General features: G+C 51.2%; 2 protein-coding genes across 2 annotated transcripts; both read right to left on the bottom strand.

Annotated features, from left to right (window-relative positions):
- Positions 1–594: 594 nt before the first annotated feature.
- Positions 595–7,646, bottom strand: TGME49_226290 (hypothetical protein). The gene is made up of 2 exons (XM_002366241.2): positions 2,502–7,646; positions 595–1,878 (listed from the first exon to the last, which is right to left on the bottom strand). The coding sequence occupies exons 1-2, from the start codon at positions 2,995–2,997 to the stop codon at positions 1,373–1,375; spliced, it is 1,002 nt and encodes a 333-aa protein (XP_002366282.1). The 5' UTR covers positions 2,998–7,646; the 3' UTR covers positions 595–1,372.
- A 1,419-nt stretch (positions 7,647–9,065) lies between these two features.
- Positions 9,066–11,536, bottom strand: TGME49_226280 (ribosomal protein L28, putative). Its single transcript, XM_002366240.2, has 2 exons — positions 11,285–11,536; positions 9,066–10,130 (listed from the first exon to the last, which is right to left on the bottom strand). The coding sequence occupies exons 1-2, from the start codon at positions 11,501–11,503 to the stop codon at positions 9,501–9,503; spliced, it is 849 nt and encodes a 282-aa protein (XP_002366281.1). The 5' UTR covers positions 11,504–11,536; the 3' UTR covers positions 9,066–9,500.
- Between the last annotated feature and the right edge of the window lie 35 nt (positions 11,537–11,571).

Raw genomic sequence — 11,571 nt, forward strand, 5'->3', positions numbered from 1 at the left:
AGCTGTCACAGCAAACTCAAGGTCACTCAGTCAACAGTCAGATCCTCCGGCAGATTCAGTCCAGCATCCACAGTGTCAACCGCCTTAATTTGCACGAATTTCAATTTGCTAGTCTTTCGCTGCTGGTTTACTGTCGTTGGTAGTCGAAAGCTGGCCGCTCTGAATCACGTGCGATGAGCGACGCGAACCATCATCTCTCCCAAAGGGCTTTTCTGCGATTAAGAGTCCCGCGGGGATGGTGGAAACCGTGCTTCATTCTACATATACATACAAGAGGATTCGGTTGACTTCACACTTCGTGGTACGATTAACGCGTCCGATCCTATCAGCTAATCCACTAAGGCGACAGAAATGCACAGTGGACAGCCAACTCTTGAAACTTCCCCACTCGTTGGGAACACCGTTTTTTGAGACCGTAACACCTGTTTCAACCAGCGTGGCGAAAGAGGACTGACGAGCTGCAAAATAACCACTTTACCCGTAACCATTTTTCGTCTGACTAGCCGTATTTCGAATATACCAGACGTAGCGTCTGTATTTGTTGGAGCGTTGGCAGGCAGCTCAGAAAAGATAATCCCACCATCTGGCTAAACAAGACTGCGGTCACAGTGCCAATAATACGTCAGGTACGTATCACGCCTTCTCGATAAACTGGATAACATTTGAGAGAACCGAATTTTCATTCGTCGCGATGTTGCACAGTGGTCACTCATGGAACGACTCGGGTACCCTTCCAGAGCCGGATATGAGACGAAACAGTACGAAGCGTTCCCCTACATGTCGCCACCTGCTCAATGACAAGGCACCGGCCAATTGCTCTTTAATCGGTCCAAAAAGTGGGCACATCTGGGTACCTTAAGGGATGATAACCTCGTCGGCCGCGTTTTGCACACAAGTTCTCATCAGCGTGTCATACAGCACCTTCGGCTCATCACCAAGCATGTGAATCCAACATACGCACACGTCCTGCGACGCCATAGTAGCCGTTACAGAAACTACACAATGCACTTCCGTAGCATAGTTCCAAATTAAGTGTCCGGCTTAGCGTATGTCGGGACTGCCGGCGTGATCAGTCCCACACGAGTCATCACTATAAGACTAAGTTCACCCGTGGGCGTTTTAGGAACGGGCTCGAACGGTATGAGCGAGAGCAACTTTTGTGGGAGGTGTTCATATCTTTGTCCAGAGTTGAGTTTCCTCGATCACTCCGTGAGCCGATGTCGCGCGTGCGAGACGGTTTACGCAACGAAAACCTGTTTTTAAAGTGGGCGCCTACCTAAACTCCCGAAATCCCGGCAACCTCTTCCGCAGCACCTTCCCCGTTTTCACGGGTCTACAGCGCGACCAGTACCTCTTCAATATACCTGTCATCTTACCAAGCCTCCTCAACCACAGTGGGTCCCTCTACATGAACCATCTGTTCATCACCAGCGACACCGGACGTGGGAGAATTTCCACCTTCCGTAAAGGATGGGAAAGAGCCGGGAGAATGATCCGCCTCACGTGTCCCATCTTCTGTTGTTCTGTCAAAAAATGACAAGCCCTGAATGTGGGCAGCTTCCACATACTTCTCGAGATCTTTTTCCAGCCGGCTCTCCGAATCTTTCAGATTCGCATGTTGTTCTTGCTTCTCGGATTGTCGAAGCTTCCTCAGCATCCTCAGCTGGCGTTCAAGAGCTTCACTTTTGCGTTTTTCGGTGTCAAGCAGAAACGTTTTCTCTTCTACAGCATCCTGGGTCCTCTTCAACTCCAAAGAAAGTATACGAATCTGCTGACGTTGCTCCGCCACCACCGCTTCAAGGTTTCTATTCTGCTGCACCCGCTGTTGTAACCTCGTCTCTTGCTCCCGCCGAATCAGCGCCATCAGCTCCTCCAGGTCTACACGCAAATGCATCATTCCGAAGAAGCCACACTAAATGTTTGTGAACATCGTTGTACACTGTAGAGGTGTGTCCGCCATTGGAGATGAAGTGTAGGAACCGGGAAATATTGTTTCTCTCCAATATCTGAACACGGTGCTGACTGCACTATGGTGCACATGACGGAAGGCAATGTGCGCCAGAGAGTTGCCGGATCTAGAAAGAACGAAAAATTCCATGCAGACACAAGCAATGACGCGGCATGAACAGAATGAGACTTCACGTTTGCTTCCTCACGAAGAGCCTACAAAACTAAGAGGACCTCAGTGCCATCCGGTACGCGGGTTTCCACTTTTGACAGACACGTAGGACATATTTTACAGTTAGGAGGAAGAAATGCAGCTATCCTTGGACTACTAAGCTTTGAAAGACGCCTTCTAGTGAGCGTGGGTGCACAGAGATGTCACGACGACTGGAAGGCAATCTCTGAAGCAACCGCAGATTAGCATCGACCAGAAGCAAGACGGTAGGCCCCCCCTAAGATCACCGCTCTGCCACACGTAATTATGGACCTCGCCCAAAAACCCGTCGGGCGTAATGTGATGCTTTCTGGAAACCACGCGGCGAGTTTTAACGGCTCACCTCTCTGGGTCAGTTGTAGGTTAATAAGTTCGTTATCAGAGAATGCGCCGTATTCAGAGACCTTAGGGGCCGACACTTTGAATCTCGTCGTCCACCGTTGGCAAACGGTCTCCCTGTTCGACCTTGCCATGTTCCCCCGACAGCGCTGTTCTTCAGGTGTGGCCGAACCAAAACTTGGGTTTCGCTCAACTGAGGAAAGTCCAGACGGGCTGTTTTGCCTCTCTTGTGTGTCGCCAGATGGCCAATTGCAAAAATTACTCCGAGTGCAGCTCTGCTCCGGAGGAAGGGATGCTTGCTTTGATGAGGAGTGAGCAGGACGATTAACACTTGACAGGTACAGTGCGAGAGGGACTCCTGGCTGAGAACAGGGCGTCACCAAGAGTTTCTCCCTGTAGTACACACGCTCGTGTCCTGACGGATTTTTGACGAGAGTAGGGCCATCAGCAGGCTGCCTCCGAAAACCACTGCCGTTCTCTGTACGACCAGAAAACGACATAATTCCAAGCACCGTCACCGACTTCGCCGTTACGCAGGTGAAGTCTCAGACCGGACGGTCTATAAAGCGAAGAAATACAACAGCTCAGCACACATGAGCCGTTCAGACTCAAAGATGGAGGGTATCAGTTGACGACAAGCGGAAGCCAGAAAAATGCACGCAGTAGCGTCAACCTGGGGACGCCCGGACGCCACAAAGAACCACAAAAAGTGAGAAACGTCCCTCTAGCCCGTATTTAATGCTTGCGCTCCATGGCATATCCCGTTTTTTTCGATGTGCACGTTACGAACATTCGCCACGTCATGGAAAGTGTTCGATGACGAGACGTAAAGCGCGCCGTACGTTCGGACGGGTCAACGTGGGTAAGAAGCCGGTTCACCTCGGTACTTCAACGGGCCACAGACATTGAACGCGGCGCTGTGGGGCCAATTTGCTCTCTCCAGGCCTGCCACACAACGAAAAACGTTTCCAAACTGTTTCAACCGACTCGCTACCGTATACCCCGTCTGTGCCCGCCGGCCGTCTTTACTCCCGAAGTCAGTTCCAGCGACATGTTTTGAACTTCCACCGCACAATTCCCGAGCCTTATCAATCGCCTGATACGTATCTCCCTGAGGCGCTATGGATTGATTTCTTAGTCTCCAGTTTTTGCCGCAGATGCAAACCTACACTCGGCAGCTGTCGCCGTTTCTTGGCGTGCAACTTGCTCAGAGAGTGCTTACGGAGCCTGCTGTCACTGAACAGTTCACTTGTTTCCAAAAAAAAGAAACAGAATTTCGACAGGGCATCTCATAACCACGCCGCCAGTGTCAGGCTCTCGTGGTGTGTGCTCAGGAAAAACGCCTAACAACCAATTCTATGGGGAGTTGTTGTCTAGGGATGCCGCATCGATACTCGATTTGGTGTCGATCTTTGGATCCGGATGAATTTACGCGCTAGCTAGCTCATGTGCAAAAGGAGGCGATGGGACGGACGCCAGCAGCCACATGCGGTACCATTGTGGGGGAAGGGAGAGACACGACTCCCACCGGTTACCTGTGCAGGCGAAGTCACATATTCTTCATTTCTGCTTCCCCACGTTCGTCCGTTCCATGCGTCTAGCCTTTCCTGCACTTGTCTGTGGAAGGCTGTGTTTTTCGGAAATCCGCGTCGGCCTTTTGTTGTCAATTCGACAGTTTACCGCTGACCGTCCGACACAAATGAGTCGTGAGCCTGTTTCCGGCGCACCGGACCAGATCAAGCTTGTGGCGTGACGTCTGTGCATTCTTCAAGGTGTTAACACGCTTTCACCACAGCACTGTCGGCTGCATCCACAGTAGCGAAACAGGTTGTTGCCTTGTTCTGGGGGAGAGTGGAAATGAAGATTGTCGTGGCGCATGGTGCCGAAAAAAACTGACAGAAGTAGGTCGGCGGCGTCTTGTTGTGGTGCCACTCAAGGTGCATTTTGCGGGTGCTTAGCGCTTGCCAATCAGGAGATTTTGCTGGTGAATGAATCGGATTCTAGTCCAGCGACTTCCGGTGAATCGCAGGTCAACACTGTATAGAGGTGGTCGGTTCATTACGAAATCACCGGGTGCTGAACGCCAGCGAAGGAACGACGACGATCTGTCACGATGAGAGTCCTACAACTGATGTCATCACTGTTCCTTTGCGCCGTCTGCGCTATCCACGGAACGACCGCTGACACCACAGCTGAACCGAGCATGCAGGCTGGTTCTCGGCTGCGCCGCCTCGCTGTTGAAGGTAACGGTGAGGAACCTGGCGGCGGTCCTCGGTCACTTCCCTCTCGGCTATACGAGTGGCTTTTCCAGAGCCCTTCACATGTTCCGCCTCCTCAGGCTCCTTCTGGTAGTCCTTTCCCAGAACCGCTTCCGTCCCCTGTGCGAACGGGTACAGTCAGCAGCGGAGAAGGCGGTTTTCCAGCCAGTATCTCGGTGAGGGAACCACAAGGTCCACCACTGTCGGAGAGTGGGAGTGATGCAGAAGGAAGGCAACCAAGGCAGAGGCATCCAAGAAGACCAAGACCGCTACCACCAACCGCTGAAGAGCGGGCGCAAGCCCGCGAGCTACAGCAAATGCTAGACAATGCTGCACAAGCCAAGGGAGTTGATGGCGGTCGGCAAGCGATGGGGCCGTTACTACTCGGTTTACTCAAAGACCTTTCGGACTTGGCAGATGGCCGGCCCGGTCCGTTCAAGTCAAGCTAAGAGCAAACACCACCGCGCTGAGGTTCTGCAGTACCTCATTAACTGTGACTCCTACAAGTCTGATGGCGTCTCCTGTAAAGGAAGCAAAATCAAAGGAGGGTCGCCTCTCACGTTGAATTCGCGCCCTGCTGAAAGCGAACGTTGTACGAGTGCTCTTCGTTCGATGAAGGTCCGACAATGGTAGTGTCTGAACTGCTCACGCCCCACTGACTGAATGTTATGTAGCTCAGCAACGAGGTCATATCCACAAGCGAAGTACCGAGCTCAGTACACGGCGTAGAAAAGTCGAACCCACTGTTGTGTTGGGGAACAATCTCCACGGGCATTGGTCAGAGTGACGACAATGGGCCTAGTTGACGCTGACTACACGGTCATCCAAACGGGCGGAAAGCAGAATTCCTTCCTTTTGGTGGACGTCGCTTGATCAAGCGGCATAGTGGGGGACCCCATGCAAACAAGCTTTAAAGTTTCTTTGATACAGCTTCCGTATCTGCGATTGGCAAAGTTGCGCATGCGAACAGAAGGCAATTACGTGAGCTAGCGTTCTGGTTCGAGGGTCCGTAAAACGCTCGATTATTCACAGTGAAAATTCTTCGTAATGTTCTCGCTGGCCTGTACCGACCAAAAAGCCGAATGAATGTGTGGTTTACGTCACATCTACTTTTTTTGTTGTTCGGGAGGCACTAGATTCCGTTGTGCGTGTCGACATAGCCCCGCCAATTTAAAACTGGGAGTCAAAGTCTACTTTCGCGTTGTGTTAACGGTTATCTATCTGGCAAGTTGCTGGCGAAGCGTGGTCAGTTGCTTCATTTCGCTGGTGGGCACTAGCTGAGCGGGCAGTGGGCGTTGCTACGCTCATGGGGATTCGCGTTCACTATAAGGTGTTTTGATTTTTCCGAGTGTGGCCTGCCGACAACGAGAACATTGAATGGAAGTAATAGCACGACCCGTCACAGCTGCCATTCACCGAGAGAGTTTATCGGACAAACGTGTGCCCTTGGAGACGCGGGTGACAGAACGTTCGCCACTTTGAATGTAGTGCAGCTTTAACGACGTCTTCGGACGTAATTCCCGCCTGGTAGTTGCACGCGCCCTTCGGCAGCAGGTTGTGGTAGCAGACTTCATTTTGTACATTCTGGATGCTTCGAAAGAAGACTTTTACCGACTGTTTGGTGGCACCAAGCTCATCACTCAGTTGACTAAGAAGGACGTCTTTATGTAGGTTCCTCTTGTCGTTTGGCCGGTGCTCGGGCACCCGGATATGACAAGCTACGCTGTCTGAATGGGGTTCCAGAGGGTGTCGAGGAGGGCGGACTAGAAACAGGTAGTGTAGTCTGCGGAGCAGCAGGTGTAGATGAGGGACCAGATGCCGGTACGCCCGAAGGTCGAGGAAAACCAGATGTCGGCTGCGTCATGATGCTCGTGCTAGAAGTTGGGTGGTGATCGCGACGCGGGTGGAATACTTTGTTTTTCCAGTCGAGCCAAACCTGAACGGACGGAGTGTCCCCGAAGGCCCGTGTGGGGGGACGCTGGAAGAAAACACGTTTTGGACGCTTTTTTCGACTCTCGTCTAACTTAGCACGTACACTCTGGACATCCCTTGGCGCTACTGCCGTATTCAACAAAGCTAGGAGTCTGAGCTGCCCAGCTCCTTCACCTCGTGGCTTCTGTCTACTGGGTGGTCGATTTTCGGGGTCCCTTAGTGTGGTTAGTCCAGTGGCCCCCCGCTCTGAAGACGAGTCGGCCTCTTCGCTGTCGTCGGATCCTTCGGCACAGAAAGACACGCGAGCATACAGACTCATAATCACAGCGAAACAAATCACTGAACCGACAAACATCTTCCGCGATGGGTCAAAACGACGGGTTTTTCTACGGGACCCGCGGCCGATTCTGGCTGCGTCTCTGTCGCTGCTGAATAACACGTCAGTTCTTTGAAACAGGGAATGAAAAAGAGCACACATTTTCTGTAGTATGCCCAACCGGTCCCAGCCATGCTGGCGAGTCACACCCCAGGAGAACATCTGGTCACAAAAATCAGCAGAGGCCACGACGTTGTCGTCACACTGTGTCATTCGCCACAGTGCAAAAGTCGCACTTCGCGACACGCAAGCGTGTGTGGTCATCTGGCAAGAAAAAATGGCTTGTTGAAAGCTTGACTAGCCAACACCGACGCGAAGAAGTGCGACCTGGAGTTTTGAGCCAAACACTGGTGCTATGCAACATGAAAGTTTTTCTGATTTTGCAGACAGGGAGAGACACAGCGAGATGACGTTTCCAGACCCTGCGCACCTGATGAGTAGCCAAGAGCCCACCACGTCCGGAACCGCCCTCGGTCAGCCGATCTCTCGCTCTTCTCTTTTGCTATCTTCCAGTTCCTGTTTACGAGATCCCGATGATTGCTTTCTTCAGGAAAGACACAAAAAAGGCCACACTCGTAGTGGCATGATGGAAAAAAATGACCATTGTTAGAGAAGCAGTAGAGCTGAAAGAGGTGAAGTTCCAGGTGGTGTTATCGCTGGAAGGCAGCAGCTGCGTTGAGAATTGACGGGCCTGTAGTTGCGCTGCGTGCAGGCCGTATGTGAAATGGGAGACAGGCAGTTGCTTCCGGTAATGGGACTTTTCATATTTCCTGAAGTAACACACTATGATCCGCGTGTATCTCCCGTGGAACAGAAGCTGACAACCACCAAAGAGTTGTAATACATTTCTGGATGTACTGGAAGGCACGCGCCTCGACTTCCGCGCAAGTCTAGTCTTTCTCATGTACTTCGCGGTCAAATGGATTATTCACTTTTGTTGTTTGTTACCAGACAAGCACTGGTCTTGCTTCGCCATGCCCAGGCAGAAAGAAAGCAGGCGTCGGTGAAACATATAGCTCAAGTCAAAGCGGTGGCACCGACTAAACGCTGGCGCCGTGTTTCCGTATTCTTCGCAGGCGTTGCGTTAGTTGTCAGCGGAAAACGCGGTCTTGAGGGAGGCCTTACGTAACATGATTAAGGTAGCCCCGAGCGACAACTGAGACACTAATGAAGCGTCGCCAGCTCCAGTCCCTCGAGATGTGTAGGCCAGGGAAAACCGTTTTTCTTTAGTGCCACTCCTGTGTACATTTTGCGAGTACGCTGTTCCTCAACAGTTGTCCGAGAGACACCGTAGACCGAACAGAGAGGGGTGAGGGTTGGCGTAAAGTACGCCGGGGAAAACAGGTCAGATAATATTGGTCAGTTCTACTCCTCCGATTGTATCAGCACCTCCATGTCGGTTCACTGCTTGCTGGTTATTGAACAATATTCATTTAGGAACAACTGTTCACTGTCAGATGTAATACGTGAGCTGGGTAGTGCTATCGTCATTGCGACATCATTGACATATTGATGACATAAATACTGACAAACCACCGCTATTGGATGGAATTACTTTTAACACCTTAACAGTGAAAAGCCAATCGCTGTCAGAGTACTGATCAGATTTCTTGAAACAACGAGTCTCACACGCTTTTAGGAAGCCTGATCAGACAGGACAAATCGTGGTGGATACAGACATCGGATCTCAAGGCTGGATGTCAATTTCATAGTGGAAAGCACTTCCCCGAGCAGCCGTCTATCTCTTTTTGTAGAAGGATAGCCGTTAGTATTCCGCTGTTCCGTTGTTCAATTAAGGCATGCAATCGGATAACTACTTATCTGGTAGTGATGACTCCCAGTGCAGGTCGAACTGTGGGTGGCAATTTCAGTTTGGCGGAACGCTGTGCTCTGTCCGACCATTCGGATTGAGATGGTGTGGCCATTAGCCAAGTGAGAAGCTGCCACGGAGGCGGAGGAACGAGGCCGGTGTCGAGTGGCTGCGACTGGCCGAACACGTACCGTAAAGAGTTGTTTCGAAATTAGCTGTTCTCACGCATAAAGAGCGATGGTGACGAATGCCGCACCACTCGCAACAGAAATCGGTTGAAAACTATGACCCTGCCTCCTGTGTGACCAGATAAGAACCACTGATGCTCGACTTCGACAGCACTATACACCACACTCGAAAAATTTACCGAAGCAAACAAAAGCAAAAACGCAATGTTCCTCATGTTCGCGTCCGTTGCTGCAGAAGCTTCAAATGGAGAAGTCTCAAATACGGGTAATATATTAAGATGACACTTCTCTTGTACTTTCGGTTGACTGTTGGAACCAAAAGTTCGCCCACACGCATCAAGATGGCACCAGGTGTCGTCTTAATCATAGACGTTTTCCTCCGTCGACGAATTTTTCGTACACTGAGAAATGTCGCACAAAAGGGATTCCCCTGGCAACATTAAAAGGCACGGTTTTCCCGGTACTTGTGTGTTTTGCTTCTCCGCCGTACCGACCGACCGCTTTTGCCACCACCTCCGCGGCATCGGCCTTTCGTATAGCCCAAGGGTTCACTGGAGTCTGCAAAAGCTCGTTCAAAGCACTTTGCTTCACCCAGTCTTCGTCGAAATGCTTCTTCTAATTCTCTGTTTTCCCGCCACCAAAGATTTAGCGGCGGACTCTCTCCCGCACCTTCGTGGAACACCTGTCGCTCAGCATGCGGTTGATGCCCAGAGGGCAGGTAGTAAGGAGAAAAGCTCCGAACGCGGCTCCGGAGGTCTGCCTCATACTGCTGCTTTCTCAGGTTGTGCCTGTAGCACGCGTAGAATGGATCCCGGCGAGAAGCCACCTTCAGAAACACTTTCCACGGAAGCCCCCAATCACGAATAGCGGGCTGATCCTGGTAGTAGTACATTACCTGCCTCATTCGTTCGCCCATATGTGAGCGCAGCTCTTGCGGCGGAGTCCTCAGGATGTAGGCGTCGAACCCACCCATGTCGTCCATCGCGTGCAGCGCGGAGGTCGTAACGCGAACATTGGGAATAGTCACGTTTAACAAACTAGAGGTGAACGTCCGGCGGAATACGTTTGGCTGCACACAAGGAAACAGACCATGGAAACGAGCAACTCGACAGAAGCAAAGCAGACACGCCTTTTGGTAAGAATGCCGCGCGCAAACAGAAACTGCAGTCGCCGAGTCTCGTCAGCATGTAGAAAACCAACCAACTTGTGAAACAGACTCGTTCGCAGTTTTCCTCATAGTTCCCTGCACAAGTTTGACTTTCGCGCACCGAACATCCGTTTAATAAGTTGTGAACTGCAACAGAGTTGCGATACCCGAAAGCCTGAAAAATCACGTTTTCCCGACCGGATATCCGCGATCAGCAAACTCAAGGGAGACGTGAGCAGAGTCAGGCTATAGCATGTGGTTCGCGACGAAACAACTGTTGTGAGATGCAAAATCTACAGCGGGATTCCGCAGTTCTGTCCAGCTGCAAGGGCTCAAGAAGAGACTGGAAACTCTCATGCTTTGGCTGGAACTGTGTGGTTTGTAAGGATTCGAGTCCTCACTGTGAGTGAACGACTCCTCTGTTGACAGATTGCACCGTTGTATTCAGGGGCATACCGTTACACTCAATGATCTGATGTGTCTACATGTCAAAGACATTCCACGCAGAGTCAGAAACAAGCGGGAAATTTTCCAGACCTCTAGACAGGCTTTGCCTCCTTGGGTCAAAAGTCCCTGACCAGTTTCCAAGCCTTTTTTTGTGAAGTACGAAGAAACACCAATTCTTTTTGAGGCTTTAGAAAACCAAGTCATCTCTACAACGAACCACTCACATCTGTTCTCAGAACACAGTATGTTTACTTTATCTTTTCAGCGTCACTCCGTGGATTACTCAGACGCAGCAATGCATCTATGTCCATATCTCTATCGGGTTCAGTGTAGAGGTTCCGTGGAGAGGGGAAACAGTAGTAGATTCTTGCGTTATTGCGAAGGCCTACGCACGAATGGGATGCCCGAAGGACTTACGGATAATTCGGACGGGGATCCAGTGGTGAAGTTGTGCATAGACATAAAGCATAAACAGGTGCCTGTTCGCTGTGAAAGGGAATTGCCCGTATCAAGTGATAGCAGTGTTTGTAACGATCGGTTGCCGGAGAACTATCAGCTTCCCTAAAATTCGCAGAGTCGACGGATCGTCCTGCTGAGGGACTGTTTCCGACCCGAGCCCTGTGACTCACCTTGATTTTTCGTCTTGTACGTCGCATTGAGAAAGTTCTCTTCGTGTGGTAGTTGAAATCTTCGTCATGGTACAACCCGGTCTGTGACGCGGCTGACGGTTCCCTGCCGTACGCCTTCACAGGGATCGGAGGAATGACTTGCCACTTCTTGAAACCTCGGCGGGCACCGCGGCCCACCAGCCGCAGGTACTTCCCCCACAAGTTAAGATTCTTCGGCATCTTGCTGGTGCATCTTCACTTTCTGACTTCCGCCAAAATTCCAAGCGACAAAGGGGCTTTTGGAAGAC

The sequence above is a fragment of the Toxoplasma gondii genome, chromosome X, assembly GCF_000006565.2.
Source record: "Toxoplasma gondii ME49 chromosome X, whole genome shotgun sequence".
NCBI lineage: Eukaryota > Apicomplexa > Conoidasida > Eucoccidiorida > Sarcocystidae > Toxoplasma > Toxoplasma gondii.

Bases quoted from the DNA above. Each gene is read 5' to 3' on its own strand.
- TGME49_226290 (XM_002366241.2), bottom strand. From the start codon at position 2,997: ATGTCGTTTTCTGGTCGTACAGAGAACGGCAGTGGTTTTCGGAGGCAG. The intron at 1,879-2,501 runs GTGAGCCGTTAA...ATTTGCGTGTAG, and splicing joins CCTACAACTGACCCAGAGAG to ACCTGGAGGAGCTGATGGCG.
- TGME49_226280 (XM_002366240.2), bottom strand. From the start codon at position 11,503: ATGCCGAAGAATCTTAACTTGTGGGGGAAGTACCTGCGGCTGGTGGGC. The intron at 10,131-11,284 runs GTGAGTCACAGG...CCTTGTGTGCAG, and splicing joins GTACAAGACGAAAAATCAAG to CCAAACGTATTCCGCCGGAC.